General features: G+C 37.9%; 1 protein-coding gene across 2 annotated transcripts in view; it reads left to right on the top strand.

Annotated features, from left to right (window-relative positions):
* The first annotated feature begins 239 nt into the window (after positions 1–239).
* PTPRO (protein tyrosine phosphatase receptor type O) overlaps positions 240–27,676 on the top strand; it is a 254,990-nt gene continuing 227,553 nt past the window's right edge. For both annotated transcript variants that reach the window (XM_037845676.1, XM_037845675.1), the window contains exon 1: positions 240–712. In XM_037845676.1, the coding sequence (XP_037701604.1) occupies positions 638–712 (75 nt within the window). In that variant the 5' untranslated portion in view covers positions 240–637. The remainder of the gene's footprint in view (positions 713–27,676) is intronic.

Below are 27,676 nucleotides of genomic sequence, written 5' to 3'. Positions count from 1 at the left end.
GCAACCACCACCACTCTCCAACAAGGGTTACTGTTCCTTTGTACCCAGAAATGAGAGCAGATGTAGGAAGATCGAGAAGGGAATGGGATCTGCCCCCGCCTCAACCCTGGTTGCTCAAGAGGAGTCAGGGAAACCCCACAGAACTCCTGAGTCCCAGAGACTGTAGGTTGGGGCGGAGCCTGGAGTGGGGGCTGTCCAGCGGCAAGAGCTGGCTGGCGGACTCTGGTGGGAGGATTGAGAGGCTGCTGTTACTTTATGAATCTCTAACCCGGAGTGAGAATATCCTTATTGCCAGAGGACTGCGGCCGGCTGGGTGCAGGGCTCCCTCCTCTAGCTCACCACGCGGACCCCGCGTCTCCTCCAGCTGTGGTGGAAACGCGGCGGCAGAGCCTCGCCCACTCCAATCCCCACTCTCTCCGTCCTCAGCCGTTAAAGAACAGCAACGCCTAGCACGTTCTTGGAGGGCTCCTGGCGCAGAAGAGAAGCAGGCGCAGGGGGACAAGAAAGGCAGCATGCGCCCCTCGGGAGCAGCCTTGGCGTCCACGGTCTGAGGCCGCAACCCCAGTTCGCCATTGTGAGCCGCCGCCAGGGGAGCCCGCCCGTGCCGCGGTCCCCGCGGGTTCCTGTAGGCGCCGCGATGGGGCACCTGGCCACGAGGGCGCGCGGCAGCAGCCGCCTCCTGCCTCTGCTCTGGCTCTTTGTGCTTCTCAAGGTAGGGGAGTCCACTGGCCTCCGCGGTCTGGTCGGGTCCGCCGCCGCGCTCCAGCGCCCTTGCTCTGCCGCGGGGCAGCGTCGCGCACCGGGAACGGTGACCCGGCCGCGCAGCCTAGGCTCACGCTTTGTTGTCCTGGCGTGTGCCTGTTCCTGGAGGTCTCGAAGGATGGGGGTGGATGAAGAGGGGAAGTTGGCTCATTTCAGCTTCCCCCATTTGAGCTCTTTTACCGCTGCTGGTATTCACATCCAAAGGTGGGCTTTTTGGATAGTGTTTCACTCAGGCAAAATGAAGTCACTTTCTCTTTTGGTCTCTGCTACCCCGCATCGCTGCTTAACCTTTCCGCCCTCCCCCAACAGAGAGCGCGCCAGCTTTGTCTTAATTTACTTTCCCCTGGAATTATGCACTGGGTGCTGAAATCTCTGGACACAAATATACCGCCTGGGGGTGGGTCTCGGCATGATTTTCCTTGAATAAGGAGTGCCAGGTTGATTCTAGAGAGGACCCCTGTCCTCAGGTCCTTTTCTCCACTCCGATAATTCCCTTTTACGTCTCTAGACTTGACCCACTGTTTTTTTACAGAAGATGTGAACTCAGAATGGAAATGGCAAAAATAAAATCTGTAGAATTAACTTTTCTCGCCTTCTCTGGAATATTCTGCTTCAGGGTTTTACTTTAAGGAAAAGTAAAAAGGGAAGGGGGTGCTTTAAAAAAAAAGGATCATAGTTTGACAACTATACTGTACAAAACAATTTTTGAAGAAATTTCAGATAGATTTTTTTTTTTTTTTTTTTTTTTTTTTTTTTTGGAAAGTGGTTTGAAGTTACGAGGTTACTGTTTCTCACTCGTGTCTTCAATGGCTCTACTTTTAGTTCTGTCTTAGTCCTTCCCTTCTCGGTAAAGCAAACTCAAAAATGTCGACAGGTGCCCGGGAGCTATCCTTTCAGCACCAGAGTAATACCTACCCTAGATATGGATGAAACATTAATGGATGCAAATGTTTAACTATCAAAGAGTCATTTTTTGCTTATATGCATCTTTAATTATGAATGCCTGACAAGGAGACAGTGGAACAGGACAATGAATTGAGAAAAGTATGAATTTTAAATACTCCATAGTTTCATTTATCTTAATGGAAAATAGGAAAAATAGTTTCAGGAAGAAACAGCGATGGTGTGCATTAAATAAAATTCTAAATTATATTTAGTATGTTTTAACATTTTTATTGTTATAAAAATAATTTAAATACTCTATTTAAAATCTGGAAAATAGTAAGAGCATGATCATATGTTTTTCACTCTAGGAGGTTGTTCTTTTTTTTTTTTTTTTTTTTTTTTTTTACGTGGTTGTTCTTTAGTGTACGCCACAAAACTTCCTAAGTTTTATGTTATTAATTTTTCTAACAGTTGGTAAAACTTTGCCACAACTATTTTATCTGTGCAACATTCATCATGAATCTAAACTGCACAATTTAATCGCCACACATTTTACTGCATAACAGCTAAGACTCACATGTACAACAACTAATTCATACCCAACTTTTGGTGCAAGTGAAGATTTTTGCTTGAATTCTTCATAATGAGTTAAGAATTCCAGAAATGTGAGAATGTTCAGTTTGAGAACAGGGACACAGTGCTGGAATTAACAGGGGAAATGTGCAAAAGTTTGACTCAAAACTCAATACTGGAATGAGAAAATGAAGTCCATAATGACATAGTGGCCATCTTATTGACTGTAACAGAGGTTAACCCTGTTTCACATACTAGGTGTATCCTTGAACATTTGAGGATTAATGCCAATTGTGGTAAAGTGCATCATATAGCAAATATATTGAAAAACAAGGCGTACTATTTTAATGGGACAAATAATTTTGTAAATGAAATCATCAATCTTTATTTTATGTAACTTAAATGTAAAGTATACCAGACAAAGGAAGAAAATACAAATACTGAAAACCCACTAGGTGCCAGTCAGTCTTCTAAGTATTTCACATATGTTATTTCATGTAATCCTTCTTCTAGTACAGTTGATAATAGATGCTCAAAATGGTAAATTGGGCACAGAGTGTATTCTCTTTACATTTGAAGGATAGTACATTACATGGTAAATTGGGTGCACAGTTTAATCTCTACATTTTGGAGATACTTTAGAATTCAAGGCCCTGAAAAGTGGATTAGTAAAATAACCTTAACATGAAGGTGGTGACAAGAACATGAAAAAAATCCACTATTAAATACCAAATTGTCAATTGGATCTCAATGATAAAATCTAAAAAGGACCATGGGTCAGATGCAAACTGTTCCCCACCCCACCCCCCAAATCTACATAGTTCTCATTATGACCATTAAATATTTCACTATTCCATAAGAAGCATTCTCTGTTAAGAGTAGAAATCTCTAAAGACCATAAGCCAGAGAAACTCAAGTATGAGGCTTGATTTATAGTTTAACTTTTCCACAACTAGAAATAAGTCTGCTGTAAGTCATGGGAAAGTATGAAAGTTTGAATCTCTATGAGGGGATATAACCATTTGCACTGATGGAGCCCATATTTACATGGCCATAGAAGTCTTTGTGCTTTATTTTTTACTTATGGCTTAGTGATGTACACAGATTGTCTAAATTAGCCACTAGTATGTGAGGCTAATATCTGCAGAGTTGTTGCATAAAGAAAATGTTCATTATGAAAACATTTTAATTTAATATCTATCATCCATCCATCTATCTATCATCTATCTATCAGCTATCTATTTATCGAAATAGAAAAACAAAAGTAGTACTCAATTGCTAGGTATACTGGGAGTCCACCAGTCTCAAAGTCTTTTACCCACAAATGAACGTAAATGGAGTATTTATTGGGTAAGCCTCCCTCTAATGCATCGTCCTGCAATTCTCAGTGAAAAAAACTTATCTCACATATTCTATCTTTACCAAACTTCTCCCTGAAAATTGCTGCCTATATTAGTTCACTCACTATCAGTGCTTTGTCAACTAAGATGCAAATTGAAGAATATGACAATTGACATCACAGGAATTTAAATTCTGCCTTTCCTGAAATGGCACTTAGTACCAGTCAACTGGAATATGTCCCTCAACTCATAGTACGGCATGTATCCTTCTTTCTTTCTTAACTTCCTATGTTTTTTTTCCATTTCTCCTTTTACCTGACATACAATCAAAGAGCATTAGATTTGAAAGAGTTAATATTGCATATTCTAAAAGAGCCTTATGTTTAATGCTATAAAAGCATTAGTTTCATCATTCTGGCCATATGCTTATTCTGGAGAAAAACCTACTTTCCAAGGCCTGTCTGCCTTTCTCCATTTCCCTGTATGCTTCCCTTTCCATCTCCCCCAACCACACACACACACACACACACACACACACACACAGAGAGAGAGAGAGAGAGAGAGAGAGAGAGAGAGAGAGAGAGAGAGAGAGAAAGAGAGAAAGAGAGAAAGAGAGAGAGAGAGAGGCAGTTTAGGTTCCCTTGTTGAGGTTTCATCCACATTATACAGTGCTGGCAGATGAATCGTAATCCTTTCATCTTTCTGTTTCAACCTAAGCCATTCTCCTGGCAATGAAGTATGCTGCCATTAATTCCTCTATCAACTGACTCCTTTGATAAATATTGTTGTTAACCATTAGGAGAAACCCTTTTCCATATGACCTTCCCCGTAAGGTGAACGAGGTTCACTGGGCAGGTAATGGTTGTTACTCCTCCTCATCGTACCCATCTATTTAACTCTTGTTCTTTGCTGTATGAAGGAACAGAAACTCACACCACTCCTCTGACTCTTATTATCCCATAAGAAAATATATATCTATAAGTAATTAAAAACACTATGAGTGTTATACTTTATTTTAAAACATTGCACTATTTCTAGTTTCTAAATACCCTACTTAATGGTCTTTTAGCTTATAAGCAAATTGACTCCCAGTCATATAAACATTACTTCTCACTTAAGTCTTGAGGTTTTGCAAAAATTTTCTTTGGTGTTGGACACAGTTGGCACACCTATATAAAGCATTGTGGTTGGTAGCAGAGTGGCACAATAGAAAGTTTAACAGCAATAGTCATTAATATCTATTTCTCACTTTCTCCCTAATTTTAATGGCTTCAGCGACCCAGTGTTTTCGCATTTTCAGAAGCATAGCCCCAAGGCAATGACAAATTTTACTGCAAAGAGCTTAGTGCATTCATCTAATTACTCCAAGTATGTTGTAAATACTTTTTAAATAAAGGAATGTCAGTGATTTTTTTTGTCTCATACTGTGCCTAGAATGTGGTGTTAGGCATGTAATAGAAGCTTAAGAAACAACTGAAATTTTTAGCATTATATAAAGTTTCTGAGAATCCTGAAGTATCATAATATTGACTTGTGAACACCTTTACAGAAAATATGAGAATATTATTATATGAATAAAATTATTACAATGATAATTATTAATTATACCAAAATAGTAAAATTTTATCTATTACTTAATTATTTATTAAAATCATAAATCAAATACCAACATGTTCTTTTCTCCTCAAAATGTGATATTCCTAATTACTCATATATTTATCAATGTTGCTTCAACTGCTGTTTAAAGTCACCCATTAAATCACAGCAGTTGAAATGGTAGGGAAAGTGGCTTTCCTTGCCTTTATAGGTAACCTACACCCTCAGCCAATACCCAGACATGTAAGTAATACTAATATTTTTTGCATCCTCCTCCCTATCATCCCTCTCCTATGACTATTACCAACCAGAAATGATAAAAATTACTGAATTCCTAGTAATTCAATGCTCTTATGAGATGAAGCCTTTTCTATACCTGTTCTTGGTTATATCTATGGTGGCGTTTATTCCAGGGTCATAACCCAATGACTTACAGGACTCTTCGTGTAGCCTTAGAGATCCATCTGTATCACTCTCTCTTCTTAAATATGTGACAGACTTCTTTGTGCACTTCTGTCATTGATTTGAGAAGCCAGAAGAAGGTTAATGTGGTACAAGTAGCGGAAGCAAGAGGGTGGATGAAGTGGGATGATGCTGGAGGCTGAACACAAATTCTCTCGCCCCTTTCTCTCCTGGTGCTTTCGGCTCCAGCAGGCTCCATATTGTTTCCTCCAGCTATTCAGAGGACTAGGTGAGTAACCTCCACAGCCACCACACGTGTGATCTGTGATCACTAATTATTCCCTAATATTTCCCTTTCTCATGCTTGTCCTAGCTCTCCAGAGCACCTATCCTTAGGTTTCTTTTTTATCTCTACACAAAGTGGCTTCAAATTTATTTTTATTGTAGAACCGTATCTTATCTCCGTCAGAAAATTGTTCTTTACTCATATCTTATCTTATCACACTGCTATGAGAAATACGACACAATGGGTTGGTGTAAACAATGGGAATTTTTTGGCTTGCCATTTTGAGAAGTCCAAAATCCAGATGTCACTAAGGTGATGCTTTCTCTTCAACATTTAACATTCTGGTGCTGGCAGCCAGTGATCCTGGGGATTCAAGCCTTGTTTAGTATCCCTGCATCCCAACACTTTGCGATGTCCCCTCCTTTCTCTTCTGGGTTCTGGGTTGACTTCCGGCTTCCGGGTTCCGTGTCTTCTGGGTTCCGTTGGCTTCCGGGTTCTGTGGCTTCCGGGTTCTGTTGGCTTTGGGGTTCCGCTGACTTCCGGCTTCTAGCAGCTCCGTGCTTCCAGTCCCTCCCTGTGGCTTTTTCTTCCCCTGTATCTGAATTCCTTTAAAAAGGACTCCAGCAATCTGGATTAAGACTCACCCTTGGACCACACCTTAACTAAAATAATATCTTCAAGGGGTCCTATTTACAATGGGTTCACACCACAGGAAGGCAGTTTAAGATTAAGAACCTGTCTAAATTGGGGTACATAATTCAATCTACCACAGTGCATTCATTCAGAATCTGTTTTCCAGTGAAAGATTTCTTCTTTTCTTGGGCATTCTAATTTCTTAAAGGCCAGTCCCCTTTTATTCTGAATATTTTAAAACCACCAAACAAACAGGATGTGTGAAACAATGTTGTAGAGGTTACTCGATAAAAGGTTTTCTCCTTTCATCAGGAAATTTAGATGAAACAGAGAAAAATGATATATACTTGGAATAATATTTCAGAAACAGAGAACCAGAATTGGAAATAAGACTTTGAGCTTGAAAGTTGTATTACAAATCATAAATATGCCTGGTAAATTCTGTAACAAAATGAATATATGGAAAATTAGAAAATAAAAGAAAGTTTGACATAAACAAATATATTGCCATCCTTTTTATGCAAATAAATGTGTTTCTTTATTTAATACTCAATTGTTTTTTCAGTCTTTTAAATAGGAATGTTATGCAGTTCATTTTTCTAACAAAACTCTTCCTATCATAAAATAAATTAAAACCAGATGTACCTGTTTTAAAATTGGTCAGTTTTGTACCTTTACTAATAAATACAAAAAACAGGGAATCAATTTACCTACAATGTAGGGATCTAAAATCAAAATTATATTTGTTAATATATATGAGATTTAAATAATGAATGATTCTTTTTCTGCATTTAGTTTTTAATTTTTAATCTCATTTGATTTTTTTTTCAGATAACTGGGTCTTTTATTATTTTTATCTCTTCCTGCCCAGTAACTTTTTAAATCACTGTTTTATGTATGCATAAGGAAATATCATCCTGAGTCTACTAGGCCCTTAATCCTGTTCCTTCATTATGACCCTCCTATTGAGCGAATCAAGTCAGAGGAATTTCTGTCCCTGGTTCTCTTTACACTTAACCCATACCTGAATCCAGCTAGGGGCCTGTGTTCTCATCCAGGGCATGATTCCCTCTTGGTTGCACCCATAGAACCTTGCGATTGGCATGTACAAACCAGATGTCAGAGAATTCCAAAGAACCAACAGTTCCCTTTTATCTGTGGGCCAAATGAGGTCTGATTTCTATGTCCTGTGTATACCTCACATTCTGAATCAGGGTTCTATTTTCATTAACACTAGCATTCCTGGTTTTTGATCTTGACTTTAGCCGCTAGTTAATCTCTCCTTGTCTGTTAGTTTCCTTGAAACTAAACTTTCTTGGCAGCCAATCTTTTCTCAAGCCAGAATGGCAACAGCAAGACATTGAATTCTCTAATAAAAAGTCTGTGTTTTGGATTGTGTATAATGGTTTATTGCAGAATTCCATTCTTTTAATCAAACATTTATTGAGCATCTATTATGTACTAAGAATTGTAGTAGATATTGTGGGTACAGGAATAGATAACATTTAGTAGAATCCATGCAAATGGCATAGAGGGAGAAATAGACATATAAACAGAAAAGGCAATTAAAGTGTGGTCAGTATTTTTTCTTTTTCTTTTTTTAACATACAGGAAAATATGGGGTGCTAAAAGAGAGACAATTATTTCTGGTGGTTTGGGGAAAGATTCCTTATTAAATGATGCATGATACTGTTTAGGAGAATGCAAATGATTTGGTATTGTTGTGGCAATAAGGAAATGAGGTGATAGAAGTCAGATTAAGGAAAGTCCTTAAGGCTATGCCAAAAATTAGGATCTTTGTTATCTAGGTGAAGAGACATTTTTGAAGAGTTTAGTAAAGTGGTAATGGGGTAAGATTTGCATTTTAGATAGAGCTGTTTGGCTGAAAGCAGTCAAACTGCTAGGAGGTTATCGTAATGGTCCAATTAAGAGATGATAAATGTTCATGCTAGAATGATGGTAAAAGGAACTGAAGGCAGAGAGGCAATTTTCAAAAATACCTAGATATGAGAAATAGGGGAAAGGGAAGAGTCTAGGGTGATTTCCAGGCGACCAGTGCCTGGGAGAATTGCAGTTTTAGGATGGCAAGTGTGCTGGATAATCTCTGTTTCCTGTCAGATGATTTCATCCCCTTATCCATCTTCTCAGTACGAGGAAGCTGCCCTCTAAGGATGGCTTCTTCCAGACTCACTTGCCGCATGGTTTCAGTTGGGTTAGGCCAATGGTAGGCACAAGCAGAAATTAAAGGTACAAGGAGAGAGAAGTCAGAGCCTTTATTTCCCAATTTCCACCCTGGCTGGCCCCAGATGGGCAGTGGCTACATTTCTCTACAGATCCTGTAGCCCAGCCCCTCTTCCAAAGCTAAAGTTCTGGCCAAGTTTCAGAAACAACTTTCTTCCCTTGCCCATTGATAGTAATATCTTCTCACAGCTGCTTCCCTGGGTGTTTTTCAACACTGCTCGGTTCCATTATTCCTCTCCCACACCTTTATTAATAGTCCTACATTAAATTCTCTGGGATTTCCTCTTCTGAGTGTCCTTTGGGAACTCTGACTGATTCAGGACATGATGGGTTACCTAGTAGAACTCTTGAGTTTGAAGTCCCTGAACAAACAGTTGGATGTTAGTCTGAAGTCTAGGGGAAAGGGCAGGCTTGGAGAAATGAACAGGGATTGTGGGAGATTGCATTATGTACCCCAATTTAGAGGTGTTCTTAATCTTAAACTGCATTCCTGTGGGTGTGAACTCATTGTAAATAGAATCTCTTGAAGGTTATTTTAGTTAGGGTGTGGTCCAACCAAATGAGGGTGGGATTTAATCTGATTTACTAGAGGCCTTTAAAAGCACGAGGAATTTACACAAAGGGAGAGAAACAGCCACAGGAAGGGGCCAGAAGCAGGGATGTACAGGAGGCGGGAAGTCAACAGAATGGAGAAGAGCAGGAGAAGACATTGCCATGTGATGGGATGCAGGGATACAAGCCAAGGTTATGAGACCCCAGGATAACTGGTAGCCAGCACCAGAATGTTACAGAAATTGGGAAGAAAACATCACCTTGCTGAAGCTTTGATTTTGGATTTCTCCTAGCCTCAAAACTGTGAATCAAACACCTCCATACTTTATGTCAACCCATTGTATGGTATTTGTCTTAGTAGCTTAGAAAACTGAGGCAGGGTTTCCTAGCTGAGGGCACGGGAGAGAAGGGTAGTGGGCCGGGGTCTTGAGGAGCACCAACATTTGATGGGAGGTAAGTAAGAAACCTAAAAGGATCAAGAAGAAACAGGCAGAGTGGTACAAGATGAAAGCAGAATCAAGGAGACACAGGGTCTAGATAATTTCAAGTGGGAGGACTTATTGATGGCATGAAATGCAGCAGAAAGTTTCTGAAAGCTAAGGTCTGAAGAGCTGCTTTGCCAAAGATCTGACAGGTTATAAGGATAAAATTTCTTGGCCCTACAATTTGAAAATATCAAAATAAAAAAATTCAAAAATGCAATTTTTCCCTCATTTATCTCTAGCCTTGCATATCACTATACCTGGATTGGCTCTGGACTTCAAAAGGCGGTTCCAGAAACTCACATGACTAACTGAAGCTCAAATGATAAATTATTATTTTTCTTCAAAACTTCTACAATTTCCTGGAAAAGATTTATTTTTATTTTCTTTAAATTAATGTGGGTGTTTCATGGAAATTTTATAGGTAGCTTTTTGAAAGTCTTTTTCTGGATAATATTCCATCATGTAATTTTATATAGAAACAAACGGTAATTTTCATACTCAGTTGGAAGACTAGATAAATATTTTACTATCAATTATGAACAGAAAATTAAATGTACTGATTAAATTAGTGTCCTGTTGTTAAAGTATTAGTAAATATACATTGTCAAGGTTTTCGAAGACCTAAAATACCAAAGATACATGATGAAAATATAAGCACTCTTATATAATTCAGTGTTTCACTACTGACTTAAAAGGTATTACACTGATCTATATTGATAATCAATTATGTGTTGGAAAGTGCCTAACTTTGGTTTAGTTGTGTTTTTTTTTCTACTTGATAGAAAGATTTTAATTTTTTATTTTTTGACAAAGCAATATACCCTCCAGAGCCAAAAATAGGGGGAAAATTGTGATCAGATTTTTTATATTCAGATTCATGACCAAAAGGAGTTTATTTTTCCCTGCGCCATGAGTTTATGATAAGGAGACCTGTATCTGGAGATCCCAAAATGACATTAATAATTATTTCATTAATGGATTATTTTTCTTAAGTTTAATAATCTTCTTTATTTAATATCAAATCAGGTTTTCTGGAACTCTCCAAAACCACATTTATATGAATATCTTTCTGTCTCTTGAATGGCTGCATTAAAATTAGGCTAATTGTCATACATCATTCTTCTCTCAGATGAACTAGGGATTTCTAATTTAAATCAAGATGGTGGCCCATAATATAGACATTCTAGTAATATTGCTAAGGGATTTCAAATTACATGGATATAGTGCTGAGAACTAAAAGTGTAATCATGGCAGTGGAAGTGTTCTTGCTAAATACTACAATACTACAAAGTATTTATATTTGCAAGCATAAATATCTTATTACTTAGATAAAAAATATCTTATTACTTAGATGTACTTAAAATTCTTAAATTTTATCTAGGAAGAAAATTTGGCTTCTAAAGTTTCTGAATATTAGGTTGATTAATAAGGTGGAAATAAAAGACCAAGGAAATTATAAATTGTCTGACATATATTATTAAGCATTGAGTTTTGTGGTCTTCGCTTAAAGGATTATAGGAAAAACAGGTTACTATGAAATACATTGGTAAGTTAGAATTATTTACATATAAATACAGGGATGCCATGGGGCCAAATTTATTTTGCATTGTCCTGAGGAAATTCCTTTGCAATTTTCCCTAACTAAATTATGCTTTGTAATTTGTTTCTCAGAAGTGACTAAAGGCCCCACTCAAAATGGTTAAATGCTTGGGGATCTGTAATATGAAAATTCTGATGTTGTCAAAGCTATGCTAAATGATTGCAAGGACTTAGAATTAAGTACAATGGATTTCATTCTGAAAAGCTAGCTTAGGAGTTTGTTTTTTAAGTAGCTAAAACTGCTAAATCTGAAGACTCTGGTGTCCTTTAAAAGTGCCCCAGGTTACTTCCTTGGGGAGTATATTTACAACTAATAAGGCTACTATATCTTTCTTTTTCATTATATGATATTGGCCTGGCTAGTTTTTACTGCCTGAAAAATGTAACATCTTTCCTTTTTGAAGGTTACTTGAGGACCTAATGAGAATCTTTCAATTTAAATTCTTGTTGCTATGCTGAGGCTTTCAAAGGAGGGTCTTGTTTTCATGTGGCTTCTTGTGGTTTTGAAGTAAGGAGCTCTTAATTTGAATTTTTTTTAAGTCTGAATCAGGTCTGCATCACCATACACAAGAGTTTTATGGTAATTTATTAAGAATTAGAAAACTGAAACATGTTCACTCTAGAATATGTATAAAATACAGCAAGCAACAAAATAAGAAACTAGTCATTCCTAACCACTCCATCCCAAAATAACTACCATCTGGGGCTATATCTATCTTTCCATTTTTTTTCCCTCTGTCTGCCTGTGAATTTATATGTTAAAAAAAAAAATATGAAACTGCACTATTATTTTAACAGGCCCTTTAACCTAAATGTATTATGATCAGTTTTTCAAGACCTGAGCATTTTTAGTCTTCTGCAATCCAGGACATTAAGGGATAGGTCTGTGGGCCAATGGTAAGTAACTCCCTATTGATTTTGCATTAATTAAGGACAGAGGTAATAATGGATATTAATCATAACCATGAAGTGGGGAGCAGAGAGTTGTTGAGTGAGGTGATCCTTGCCTACAAATGTGCCTACATAGGAGTTCATCACATAGAAAAACTTCAGATGCTATATTATAGGAATTTATTTCCCGTTTATCCCGTTTAAATACTATGCATAAGAAATAGTGTGAATGTCACTAATACTATTGAATTGAACACTTGAAAGGGAGAAATTTTGAATTGTATATATGTTACTATGATAAATAGTTATTAAATAGAAATTTAAGAATATAGACTTTCTAGTAAAAAGGATATAAGATTGAATACTGGCTGTGCTTCTTGCTAGCTGTGTGGTCTTTGGAAGTGTACTGAACCTCTTCATAGGAGACACAATTTGCAGTGGCTACCCAGCTCCATTCTTCCAGTGCCAAGTCTGCCATGCTCCCATACCTGATTCCTTGGAGGAAAATTCCTCTTTGTTTTTACTCATGTGGTCTGAAGAGGAGATACCATCCTCCTATTTGACCTCAGTGCCCTGGACAGAGTGATCTTGAAGGGTGAACTCCTGACCCAAGCTAAACCCATTTTGGGACTGCACATCATTGACCACAGTGATGTCTTTAGGTTTGGCATGTGGGTTTAAGCCAGAACAATGAAAATCTATTGCAGCAGTTGTTTTCAAACCGGCATTGGTGGGGAGTAGTACCCTCTCTGTTGGTTGAGCTATGACACGAGCTAAGATATGTAGTGCTAAGACATGAGCATGGAAGCTATCCCCAACCATGAAATTGATTTGCAGGAAAAAACATTTTATGGAAGAAAAGGAACAGGCAGCAACAGATGAGACTTCAGCAAGCCTATCTTTAATTGCAAGAAGATTATCTCATTTCTCATACTCCGGAGACTCACTCCACATGTACTCAGAAAGATTACAGAACAGCAATCTACTAAAATTCAATTTCCAGAACCCATGAATCTTGAAGACGATTGTATAAAAATGTAGCTTATGAGGGGTGATAATGTGATTGGGAAAGCCATATGGACCACACTCCCCTTTGTCCAGTGCATGGATGAATGAGTAGAAAAATGGGGGCAAAAAGAAAAAAAAAGGCACCCAGTGTTCTTTTTTATTTTAATTGTTCTTTTTCACTGTAATTTTTATTCTTATTATTTTTGTGTGTGTGGTAATGAAAATGTTCAAAAATTAATTTTGGTGATGAACACACAACTATATAATGGTATTGTGAACAACTGAATGTATGCTTTGTATGACTGCATGTGAATATATCTCAATAAAAATGAATTAAAAAAAAAATTCAATTCATCAGTGTGATACTTGGAATCTTTAAGTAAGCCTAAATCAGAGTGATTATATAATTTATCATACTAACAGGGACACTTTTGAGAGTTCAGAGAGTCCTATTGATCATTATGGCAGGATAGCAGGCATAAATGTGCCTGTTCTGGGAAAACCAGGACAGATGGTTACCCCTGCCTGAATATAGTGGCAAACATGCTTAATGCAGTATGTAGTTACTAGCTCCTCACTCATCTCTGAAATCTTCTACTGTAAACAAAGATGAACTAAAATCTGTACATGAATGTTCATAGCAACTTTGTTTGTACTAGCAAAAAAAAAAAAACAATAGAAACTAATCCAAATGTCCTTCAATGAGTGAACAAACCATGGTACATCCATAGCATAGAAAACTTCCCGATAATTAAAAGGAATGAATTATTGACTCACAAAGCAACTTGACTGAACCCCAAGAAAATTACACTGTGAGAAAAACCAATCCAAAAGGCTACATACTGCACAATTCCATTTATGTAACATTCTTGAAATAAAGTTATAGAGATGGAGAATAAATCTGTGGTTGCCAAGGATTAGGTTTGGGAAGAAGAGGAGGAGGGGAGTATAGCTATCAAAGGTAGCATGAGGGAGCTTGTATATCTTGATTGTGGTAGTGGTGACATGAAGCTATACATGTGATAAAATTGTATAGATCGATACATTCACACATACAAATGAGTGCATGTAGAACTGGTGAAATCTGAATAAAACCTGTGGATCATACCAATTTCGATTTCATGGTTTGGGCATTTCCTGGTTTTGATACACCATATTTCAACATTGGGAGAGGCAGGATGAAGGGTGCTTGAGACTTTATTGTACATTTCTTTGCAACTGCCTGTGACTCTCTAATTATTTCAAAATTAAAAAGTTTTTTAAACGGCACTTTATTAAGTTTATTTTGCCTTGTTTTATTATGTTGAGGTTTTTTTTTTTTATGTGCCTGGTATTCTGCTAAATATTGTAATTTTCTAGGTGTCAGAGATAGTCTTCATGTCATAAGAACTTTTTGTCCCAGAAAGACAATAATTACACTTGCAGGGAAAGTAAGGCTATATAATCAAACGTACAAAAATTCAGGAAAATACACAAATACATAAGGACTGCACACTTGAGTTTGAGTTAGCTACAAACTCAAATTCATTATGATGCAGGCTGCATACTGAACTATAGTCTTAGAAGATATATCTAATGAGCTATTGAAAAGACCAAATGTTAAGGCATTCCCATTCATAACTCCCACAATACCAACATTAAAGACAACATTTTAATGATTCTTCAGAGAATCAGATAGAAAGAGAGAATAGAAATTATCACTGTGGGAGGTAAGGACAAAATCTTTTATTGACAGATCGAGTAAAGTCATTCTCTCATTCTCTTAGCAGTTATTAAATAGTGTATCTGGAAATAATATAAATAAATTCCAAATTAACAGAAAGTGTAAGACATGCTTAGTAAACTTGAGTAAAACGGGGAAACGGATAGAGGATTCATAAAAGTGAACAGATTTTTTTTTAACATTTCAACCAATCAATCATCAAATGTATTAAACTGGACTATATGCACAGAAGGCACTAGCTCATCATTTTTAAGAGTGTAAGACAAAGTTATGCTTCAGACAGTTTGTAATATAAAGGAGAATAGCAAACATAGCAAGTTAAAGGGCAATATATGGCAATACTTTGAGAGAAACTCTGAAGCAGTAACACATTAATTTGCAAATGAATGGACAGACTACTAGTACTCTTGCATTCACATAATGGAGAGAGCACTTGGGCATACAGGGTCTGGAAAAATTAACATGAAAGAAGACCAATTTTAATCTGAGTTTGTCTAATGGAGTTTAGATGGATAGAAGAGGTTAAGGGAAAAATTCCAGATTGGAGAAACAGAAGGAACAAAAGTGGGAATGTGCAAAAATGTAAGTCATGTCTAGGAGGCTTGAGTGAAACAGGGTGGCTGGATTTGGCTCTTCATTAGGATGAATAGTTGGAAGTGAGGCTGAAAATGTGGCGCTCTCCAGGCATGAGCTAATATTCATAACCTCCTGTTCAATAGTGCTACAAAAGTGAACATTAAAATGAGTTTCAGTTCAGCAGTGGTATGCAAAAAAAAAAAAAAAAGTACCTCATTTTAGCTTTAATTGCGTTTACAATTCTGAACTTGCTGTTAAATGCAAATGCTGAATTCTAAATATGTGTACTCTGTCTTACGTATGCTCTGTCTCAATTAGATAAAATAATCCTCTGGTGCTTGGGTAGTTCAGTAAATTAGTCCCTAGACTTAAACTCCCCTGGATCATGTTATTTATGCATTAATCTGTATGCACTCATAGAGATAAATGTAAAATAAATGGATTTTTTCAGAGACAAGTTTTAACTGTCAGCATACTTTCAAGTTTATATCCTCTGTGACTAAAAAAATTTTCATTGTTTACTACAGTAATAACTATTAGCATGTATATGCCCATGCTTTTTGAATGTCTTCTACAGTTTTATGCTTTATTTAAAACTACAAGTTAAAATTATATTTTGCTAGTCAAAACCAAATACAGAATCTAAACTTCTCTGTTAAATACATAAACATCTTAGCAACTTAGCAGTCAAAATCCTACCAATAATCCCACATTTGTGTATAAGGTTATGTACCAAAGAAAACAACCAATACATGTCACTTGGACAGAAATTAGAAGATAGTTCATCTTCCGGACCTCAATGCCTTATTGATAATGAGGGTGAGGATACTGACCATCACCACTGTTTATTGAGTAGCCGCTGTTTATCAGGGACAGCCCCAGGCACTTCACACTCACTATTCCATTTCAACCTGATCTGGTCCTATATATCATCATCATCATTTTAACAACGAGGAAACAGCTTCAGAAGGATACTGAAGGAGTTGGTAAGGAAACCCTGGTCTGTTTGACCATAGAGCACTATACTGTACTGCATTCACTGGCTTTGCACCATCTGCCCTCTTCCTCTTACTATGGAAATATTTTGACACGCTTGTGACTAAACCAGTGTCTAGGACTTTGGTTGAGAATGCCATTTGCACAGCAGTGGGAGTAGTGGGTTACTCCTGGATGCAGCTGATTGCTGCCCATCCAAAATCTTTCCTGCAATTTTTCTTTTCCTAACTCAGTCAATTCATGACTCATGTTCACAGACCAAACCCTGCTGACTGCCAGAGGATCCCTATAAAGATAGCAATGATCAAGATTGTAATGTTCCTTACATTTATCATCTTCTTCAAGTTTAATGGACCTGGCACTTCTGCACTTTGTTAGATAATCTCATAGTGTGCTCACATGGAGAACCTGTGCCTTCAATTTCTGTATATCCAGGACTTTGAAGATCAATGATATAAGCACCCAGGCCAACTTTATGCCCTGGTTTTAGAATCCTACATGAGTTTTTGTGGCTTCCTGGCTTTAAGTGACATTTACACCTCAGATAGGCCTTTCCCTCCAGGAAGATACCACCTGGACAACAACACTTTAAACGCTAACAGCTTCCATTTGATTGCATTAGATTTGCAAATTAAACGGATTAATGGTAGTGTTCTGTATTTCTCTCAGCTCTTCTGTTTAATACTCTTATCTGACAAAGTGTAAATAGAAGACATAATTAATTACTCATGACTTAACATGTCAAGTTGCATAAAAAATTACATCCCCAAGAGGCCCATTATTATCTGACCATTTTGCAAAATGTTTCTCAAAGAAAAAGGCATACCTGAAGATAAGGGTTTTGTTTTTCTTTTTTTTAAAATTTAATTTATTAGAGTACCTGCAAAAAAATGTGGAAGAACAGCATTAACAATTAACACAATTTTAAGGAGCTTACCTCATTTAACCCTAAGCTGTGTTATTTTTCCTTGTTTTTCTTTTTTGTTTCGTGTTTCTTAGTTTGTCCATGAGATGCTAACTCTGTATATGAAAGTTATAAAAGTAATGATTGTCCTACAGAAGGAAGGACTCTTTATAATATATCCTGCAGAGAAAATTATTACCCCAACACATAATGTTATACCATCTCCTCTGTAAATTGTCTCTACCTTGAGCTGGAAAGTACACTACCATGATTGAAAAAATAGAATAATTTTTTAGCCATTTCCTCTGTCTCATCTGTCTATAGTTGATCTGAATGAAATGAGGTCTCTCTTTTAACTGGAGAGCTCAAGCATTTCATATTTAGCTCTCAATCTGTTTCATAGTTTTTGAAGGAACAGGCTGTTTATGAGAAAATGTGCTGTGCTATTAAAGGATACTGCCTTTATAGATTTCTATCACTTTGAAGCACAGTGATGGCCAGGAAGAATTTTGAATAAGCATATCTTCTGAATTTTAATTGTTAATAAAGTGTAGGATATGCCTCAGTCAGAGAAAAATCAAGCTCCTGATGAAACAAATGGTAGAGCTGTCAATGAAACTAGACAGCAAAGAGGAAAGATCCCTTACCCAGAATCATTTAGTCACTTGACCTCTCTGTAAAATAAGAATCATAATCACTTCTACCTCACAGGATTACTTTGAGATAGAAATGAGATAAACTTTGAAAGCACTGTGGAAGCTATAAATCACTATTTAAATGAATGATATTATCATATTAAAAATGACTACACCACCTGTTTCATTTACAATGGTGTAGCATTGTTTTCTTTCCCCAGATTAAATGTGTATCTGTGCATGTATGTAGTGTGTATGTCACTGAAGGCTATAATTAATACCATAGTACATTCTTTATCTTTTTAAAAATGGAAGGTTTCCATACCTAAGTTAACTTTAAGTCAGCTGTAATCGCAGTTGAATTATATGACTGGATGACAGTATTTAAAATGTATAAAATAGTTCTGTTCAATGGCAAAATATTTTAGTGTCAGCTCCATCTCTTATCTGCTTATCAGCTCACTGGCATTTAAAGCAATTTCTCATCACACTTTATACATATAATACCTTTAATTACATTTAAATACCCTTAATCAGTTTGTACAGTATTTATGTCTATGATCCTTAGTCATCCTCCATATGTTATGTTCAACAATAATGCATTCATTCTTTCATTCATTTATTGAGTACCAGTTGTTTACTACATTCTGTGCTAATCATTCACTGTTTCCTTGGGCTTCCCTCATCTGTGGGTACAAATGAGTATCTATTTGTGATAATAAGTTCAAACATAGAACAGTTGGTCCCATCTGTGCACTGGGGCATCAGCCTTCTTCCTGTAAAATGCCCCCTCAGGTATTTTATGGAGTGTCCAGTGAGTCATTGCTATGGAAACCCAGTTTTTCTGGACACCATCACTGCCTTTCCTGACCCTCATTATCCTGTTAGACATTTTTGCTCCACCAGTTTGTCCGCCTGTTGCTCCAACCCTGGTTCCTCCTCTGATGAACTCAAAATTTTCTCTTCCCTTGAAAACTAAGTCTTTCTTACTGGGTTAAGCTTGTGTTTTGTTTTTTGCTTTTGCCCTTTGCAGCTTATCAGCTGTAGGCTAATAGATTACTGGATGTCCTGCCTCAATAATTCTTCAGGTATATCAGAATTCCATTTAGACACAAGCCAGGGTCCCCTCATCACACTAACAAAAACAACGATTACCTATCTCATTCAGCATGCTCTCATTTACCTTGCCTGTTCTCTAATAGAATAATAGCATAGTCAAATGTCAGACAACATTCGTAAATATGGAAAAGAAACCATAAAGACAAACTAGCGAAAAAGGAAAACAAAATCCTGTGTTAAAAAGATTCTGTTTTATGACCCTTATAAAAGTTTATAATCTTAATTGAATGTCAAAATAGATACAAGATCAAAAGTTTATTTACATTTGATAGGCTACCCAGGTATTTATTTCTAAATTTCAAAGTGGTTGAGATATTGCAATTATTGAAAACCCTATTTATCTCAAAAGTATTTGCATTTTACGTCACATGTCCCAAGTAAGTAGCCATTTTAAATTAATTGAAAATCTAAATTAAAACATTGTTATTCTTATGAGCATACCCCAAGTTGACAGAAAATTTTTGTCTCTATATGATCATTATCAGGTTCTAACTAAAATAGAAGGTAAATATAAAGACCAGGTTTTATATCTTGAAAAACAGGAAATAAAAAGAAGAAACTTTCACCATTTCAAAATTCCCATTTTCAAACACTGTTAATATTGAAAATCCAAGAATTATGGGAAATATGTCATACCACAAATGTGATGTTTGCTTGGGACAGCATTTTCGAAGTCATCAGTGAACATCATACAGATAGTTCTAAACACATATATTCAAAACTTAAAATTCTTAGAGCAGACCATCTTCAAGTAATATGAAGTATTTCATAAACATGGCACTGACTTGTCTGAATACTCTTTCCACAAATTATTCAGATCAACCAAATTCTACTAGACCTCCCTATAAAGAAGTCTTATAAAACTTGGATATATGGAAATAAATCAATGAAAGGAATATCAATTTCTTCCTCCAAACTCGGCACCTTAAGAATAATAAGACACCTATTAAAAGAGATAAAAACAAATATGGCATACATTATTAAAGTAGTTCTATATTGTAAATTAAAACTTTTATAATTGATCTTTCAGATCATATAAAATGCATATAAAATTTACTTAGTGCAGTTTTCAAAATACCGTGTGGAAAAAAAAAATGGATTTTTAGTTGGTGATTTCATGGCTTCTTTCATATGCTGATGTCAGCTCAATATCAAGTCTCTATACTTTCACAAACCATCTGGGAGATTGACAAGTTGTATCTCACCAGATGGCCTGGCATATCAGCCTCTCACTTTCATGGCACCATACCTCCATGAAAAACCCTGGAATGCTTTAATGCAATGTTCCTGCTCTGAAGAATTCCACAGCTTATGGCTCTAAGAACCAGTTCATCATTGCCCACTTTGTTTGTCAATGTTGAAACTGGGTATGTTTTCTACTGGGTTCTAAATTGTTCTAGGGCACAAAAGAATTTAAGTGACTCCCGTTATGTGTACCAACCAGCCTCCTTTATCCCATCTTTCTTAGTCCGTCTCTCCTTCTCTCCTCACCTGTCTATACTTTCATCATTTATACTTTACATGTAGAGTAAACAAATGAAAAGAATATAAATGTCTCCTTTCTCTCCCTGCCTTCATTATTTCTCATCATTTTCTCAGATGTAAGTCATTGGAACATAAACATTAAAACATCAGGAAATAGCTACACAGGTTTGAACTCTGCATGGGGGATAGTATCTCCCTGAATCCAGCATGCAGCCTGTTTATATCATGTAGCAAGAAATTTAATTGCCTGTGTCAATTATTTTATAGTGTAGTTACATATTTTAAAGTTACTACCTCTGAAGGAGATCTTAAGGCCTTTCTATCTTTTGTCTTTTTCAGTATCAGGCCTGCAATGGGCTATTTTTTTTTTTTTTCCACCTTGGAGATCAAATCCTACCCCAATATTTTCCCCCTTTCCCTCCCCACTCCTTCTCTCTGAACCCCTCTCATAAGTATTATAAATTCTTTCAGCCATTTAGTGTTCAAGAAAAAAGTGTGAATCAAAACTGATGAATATAATAGGTTTTATTTCTCTGGGGCCTTGAGCATCATCCTCTTAACTTTGAATGTTAACTTTCAGGGTTTCGCTTTCTTTTCTTTTTTCCTTAACTTTTAGACTATAATGCCCCTGTATTCTCTGGAAAACCTATAAATAGTCCATATCCTTAAAATCATGTTTTGAATATTAAACCTAAGTACCTGCTAAGTTTTTCTGCTCTTTCAGCATTATTTGACTTCCATAAATGTACTACCACTATATGAACAAATCATATTGCAGAGAACATTGCTTCCAGGAACTTTATTTCAAATCTCATTTTTACTTAACTTTTCCAAATGCACCCTAATGTGTTATTTTTTTCCCCCACTGTGTGTTGGATATGATAATAGTACACCTGCATGCATTTTTATGTGTGGAAGTCTTTTTCTCATTTTCTCTGATGTAGAACTATAGGAAGTTCTCTGTAGCTTGCCATGGAGAAAAAAAAGAGCTAGAAGTAACAACCTCTGTTCTCTCCAATCTGATATTGATCCCAGAAGTTTAGTGCTTCCCTCAGGTGTGGTTTTGTAGAGTAGAAGAAAATCAGCCAGGCTTTCCCAGGAATCATAAATGGTCTATTTGGCATGAAAAAAGGGGGAAATGAAATGACAAACGAAAGAAGAACTTCTTGATATAGAAAGAATAGATTAGTTCTGGGTTAGGGGTGGGGGCACTACCAGCTAATTCAGTTAGTTAAAGGATTGTGGAATTGAGCAAGATGAATATCTTGTCATCTTGTTTCCCTGTTTAGAACACATATGTGGCATTCCATGGTTCTTCAGGTAAAGTCCATGTTCTTTCATAGGCTTAAAGTCTCTCATGATATGGTTTATAACTACTTTTCTTGCATCATCTTTTCCCCATTCCTTATTTCTTTTGTTTTTTTTGTTTGTTTGTTTTTTTTTATTTAAGTTCAGTTTTTTGCTTTTTTTTTTTTTTTTTTTTTTACAAATAATATTTTTTATTTCTCCATCCCCAAAATGATACTCATTCAATGAAAACCAGTGGCTTTAAAAAGTACATAATACCTCAAGTACAGCCAGTTCTGCTAAAACACTTGTTTTGAAAACATGAATTTTTCCAGAGACTGCTATAGTAAGGAACAACCTGAATGTAACATGAATTTTGCTCTTGCTTAAGCACAATTTCATGAACACAGAAAACTGCATCCATGCACACACCTCAGATATCTACCAGCTACCTCAGTTCACCACATGTTATGAGCCACACCTATTCTCATCTGTTGTTTTCTCATCTGTTGTTTTCTTTCCTAAATCATATTGTTCTTCTAATATAATTTTTCCCATAGTGTAATATTCCAGTGTGATCTAACAGGAACATCTCTTTCCTCTTAATTTCCATACTTCTATTAATTTAGTCTAGGATTACCCCAGTCTTTTTTTTTTTTTTTAAATCTTCATTTTATTGAGTGTGCCGGTTTGAGTGTATTGTGTCCCCCAAATGCCATTATCTTTGTGGTCTTGTGTGGGGCAGAAGTTTTGGTGTTGGTTAGATTTGCTTGGAGTGTGCCCCACCCAGCTGTGGGAAATAATTTTGATGAGATGTTCCCATGGAGGCGTGGCCCCACCCATTCGGGGTGGGCCTTGATCGGTGGAGCTATATAAATGAGCTGACTTGGGGGAAAGAAAGAGAGTGCAGCTGGGAGTGATGTTTTGAAGAGAAGCAAGCTTGCTGGAGAGGAACGTCCTGGGAGAAAGCCGTTTTGAGGCAGGAGCTTTGGAGCAGATGCCAGCTGCCTTCCTAGCTAACAGAGGTTTTCCGGAGGCCATTGGCCATCCTCCGGTGAGGGTACCCGATTGCTGATGTGTTGCCTTGGACGCTTTGTGGCCTTAAGACTGTAACTGTGTAGCGAAATAAATCCCCGTTTTATAAAAGCCAATCCATCTCTGGTGTTTTGCATTCTGCAGCATTAGCAAACTAAGACAGATTTTGGTACCAGAGAAGTGGGGTGCTTTTGCTGCTGTGTTTGCAAATACCAAACATGTTGGAATGGCTTTTCAAATGGATAAGGGGAAGACTCTGGAAGAATTGTGAGGATCTTGATAGAAAAGGCCAAAACTGCTTTAAAGAGACTGTTTGTGGAAATATGGACTCTAAAGATACTTCTGATGAGGACTTGAGCAGAAATGATGAATGTGTTGTTGCAAACTGGAAGAAAGGTGATCCTTGTTTTAAAGTGGCACAAAATTTGGCAAAATTGAGTCCTGGTCTCAGATGGAAGGAAGAATCTGGAAGCAACGACCTGGAATACTTAGCTGAGGAGATCTCCAGACTACGTGTGGAGGACATATCCTGGCTTCTCCTTGCAGCTTATAGTAAAATGCGAGCAGAGAGAGATAAACTTAGAACTGAACTCTTGGGTTCCAAGAAACCAGAAACTGATGGCTTGGAAAATTACGGGCTTCCAGGGGGTGGAATCCCAGAAGCTACAGCCCAACGTGAGGATGTAACCAAACATGGAACCCAGCCGCCATTTCAGTACAAGCCAAGATTGGAAAAGGAGTTAAGCAGAAAGGATTTGTGGAAAATCCTATTGTCTGATGGCTTTGACCCCTGTGTGCTTCATGCAAAGCCAACAGAATTTTTGCGAGATCTTTATAGACAGAGCCATTGCCGGTCTGGACTGGAGGAGACAGACAAGGAAAAAATTAAAGGAAAAATCTCTTCAAAGACAGAGCCATGGAGGTTGAGGTCTGGAGTCAGGAGGTCTAGGGCTGAGAGAGCGGAGCAGCCCACACGCAGGAAAGGGTGAGTTTGCCCTGGAGGTCGAGGGCAGGCCTTCCGCCTCGTTGCTCAGGAAATGTCCTGCCACCCCAAGCCCCAAAGAGGGTGGAGCACATTCCCAGGGAATTGGGGAGAGCCTGGCTGCCACCACACTGTTCTGAAGGGGTTGAGCGTGTGTCCCGGAGATGGAAGGGAATCCGGGAGCTGCCCCGATGTTTGAGGAGGGTGGGGCCGAGAAGGTGGTCTCCCCAATGTGTGGATATGTTGGAGCACTCACCTAAGTGTTTGGAGAGGAAAGGGCTGCCGAAAAGGCCCTTAGGAAGGGTTAGGCTCCCGCTCTCTCAAGCCCCAAGGATGCAGCGTTGTTTTGTTAATGACTCTCAGACTTTGAAATCTAATGGACTTTGTCCTGTGGGTTTTAGGAACTGTTTTGCTCCTGTTAACCCTGTTTTCCTTACTGTTTCTCCTTATGGCAATGGAAATGTTTATCCTATGAATGTCTCTCCTTTGTATATTGGAAGCACATAACTTGTTCTAGGTTCACAGATCCACAGCTAGAGGGGAATTATGCCTTAGAACTGACCAAGCCTAAACTTATTTTGATGGGATTTTGTACTTAACTTTTGTTACTGAAATGATTTAAGTTTTTGTGATATTGTGATGAAATGAATGTATTTTGTATTTGGAAAGATAATGCCATTTTGGGTTCCAGGGGGTGGAATGTGCCGGTTTGAGTGTATTGTGTCCCCCAAATGCCATTATCTTTGTGGTCTTGTGTGGGGCAGAAGTTTTGGTGTTGGTTAGATTTGCTTGGAGTGTGCCCCACCCAGCTGTGGGAAATAATTTTGATGAGATGTTCCCATGGAGGCGTGGCCCCACCCATTCGGGGTGGGCCTTGATCGGTGGAGCTATATAAATGAGCTGACTTGGGGGAAAGAAAGAGAGTGCAGCTGGGAGTGATGTTTTGAAGAGAAGCAAGCTTGCTGGAGAGGAACGTCCTGGGAGAAAGCCGTTTTGAGGCAGGAGCTTTGGAGCAGATGCCAGCTGCCTTCCTAGCTAACAGAGGTTTTCCGGAGGCCATTGGCCATCCTCCGGTGAGGGTACCCGATTGCTGATGTGTTGCCTTGGACGCTTTGTGGCCTTAAGACTGTAACTGTGTAGCGAAATAAATCCCCGTTTTATAAAAGCCAATCCATCTCTGGTGTTTTGCATTCTGCAGCATTAGCAAACTAAGACATTGAGATATATTCACATACCACGCAGTCATACAAAACAAATCGTACTTTAGATTGTTTACAGTACCATTACATAGTTGTACATTCATCACCTAAATCAATCCCTGACACCTTCATTAGCACACACACAAAAATAACAAGAATAATAATTAGAGTGAAAAAGAGCAATTGAAGTAAAAAAGAACACTGGGTACCTTTGTCTGTTTGTTTCCTTCCCCTATTTTTCTACTCATCCATCCATAAATTAGACAAAGTGGAGTGTGGTCCTTATGGCTTTCCCAATCCCATTGTCACCCCTCATAAGCTACATTTTTATACAACTGTCTTCGAGATTCATGGGTTCTGGGTTGTAGTTTGATAGTTTCAGGTATCCACCACCAGCTACCCCAATTCTTTGGAACCTAAAAAGGGTTGTCTAAAGTGTGCGTAAGAGTGCCCACCAGAGTGACCTCTCGGCTCCTTTTGGAATCTCTCTGCCACTGAAGCTTATTTCATTTCCTTTCACATCCCCCTTTTGGTCAAGAAGATGTTCTCCGTCCCACGATGCCAGGTCTACATTCCTCCCCGGGAGTCATATTCCACGTTGCCAGGGAGATTCACTCCCCTGGGTGTCTGATCCCACGTAGAGGGGAGGGCAGTGATTTCACCTTTCAAGTTGGCTTAGCCAGAGAGAGAGGGCCACATCTGAGCAAAAAAGAGGCATTCGGCAGGAGGCTCTTAGGCACAACCATAGGGATGCCTAGCCTCTCCTTTGCAGCAACCGTCTTCCCAAGGGTAAAACTTATGGTAGAGGGCTCAACCCATCAAACCACCAGTCCCCTATGTCTGTGGTCATGTTAGCAACCATCAAGGTGGGGTAGGCGAAAACCCCTGCATTCTCCACAGGCTCCTCAAGGGGGCACTACATCTTTTTTTTTTCCTTGTTTTTCTTTTTTTTTTTTTTAACTTTCCCTTCTTTTTTAAATCAACTGTATGAAAAAAAAAGTTAAAAAGAAAACAAACATACAATAAAAGAACATTTCAAAGAGACCATAACAAGGGAGTAAGAAAAAGACAACTAACCTAAGATAACTGCTTAACTTCCAACATGTTCCTACTTTACCCCAAGAAAGTTACATAATATAGCAACATTTCTGTGAACTTGTTCCTACTATATCCATCAGAAATTAACAGACCATAGTCATTCCTGGGCATCCCCAGAACGTTAAATAGCTTATCTGTTCTTCTTGGATTATTGTTCCCCCTTCCTTAATTGCTCTCTATTGCTAGTTACCCTGTATTCTACATTATAAACCATTTGTTTTACATTTTTCAAAGTTCACATTAGTGGTAGCATATAATATTTCTCTTTTTGTGCCTGGCTTATTTCACTCAGCATTATGTCTTCAAGGTTCATCCATGTTGTCATATGTTTCACGAGATCGTTCCTTCTTACTGCCGCGTAGTATTCCATCGTGTGTATATATCACATTTTATTTATCCACTCATCTGTTGAAGGACATTTGGGTTGTTTCCGTCTCTTGGCAATTGTGAATAATGCTGCTATGAACATTGGCGTGCAGATATCTGTTTGTGTCACTGCTTTCCGATCTTCCGGGTATATACCGAGAAGTGCAATCGCTGGATCGAATGGTAACTCTATATCTAGTTTTCTAAGGAACTGCCAGACTGACTTCCAGAGTGGCTGAACCATTATACAGTCCCACCAACAATGAATAAGAGTTCCAATTTCTCCACATCCCCTCCAGCATTTGTAGTTTCCTGTTTGTTTAATGGCAGCCATTCTAACCGGTGTTAGATGGTATCTCATTGTGGTCTTAATTTGCATCTCTCTAATAGCTAGTGAAGCTGAACATTTTTTCATGTGTTTCTTGGCCATTTGTATTTCCTCTTCAGAGAACTGTCTTTTCATATCTTTTGCCCATTTTATAATTGGGCTGTCTGTACTACTGTCATTGAGTTGTAGGATTTCTTTATATATGCAAGATATCAGTCTTTTGTCAGATACATGGTTTCCAAAAATTTTTTCCCATTGAGTTGGCTGCCTCTTTACCTTTTTGAGAAAATTCTTTGAGGTGCAGAAACTTCTAAGCTTGAGGAGTTCCCATTTATCTATTTTCTCTTTTGTTGCTTGTGCTTTGGGTGTAAAGTCTAGGAGGTGGTCGCCTAATACAAGGTCTTGAAGATGTTTTCCTACATTATCTTCTAGGAGTTTTATGGTACTTTCTTTTATATTGAGATCTTTGGTCCATTTTGAGTTATTTTTTGTGTAGGGGGTGAGGTAGGGGTCCTCTTTCATTCTTTTGGATATGGATATCCAACTCTCCCAGCCCCATTTGTTGAAAAGACCATTATGACTCAGTTCAGTGACTTTGGGGGCCTTATCAAAGATCAGTCGGCCATAGATCTGAGGGTCTATCTCTGAATTCTCAATTCGATTCCATTGATCTATATGTCTAACTTTGTG

Source organism: Choloepus didactylus, chromosome 8, assembly GCF_015220235.1.
Source record: "Choloepus didactylus isolate mChoDid1 chromosome 8, mChoDid1.pri, whole genome shotgun sequence".
NCBI lineage: Eukaryota > Metazoa > Chordata > Mammalia > Pilosa > Megalonychidae > Choloepus > Choloepus didactylus.
Note: the sequence above shows the minus strand (reverse complement) of the source record. Positions and strands in the feature narration are given on the sequence as shown.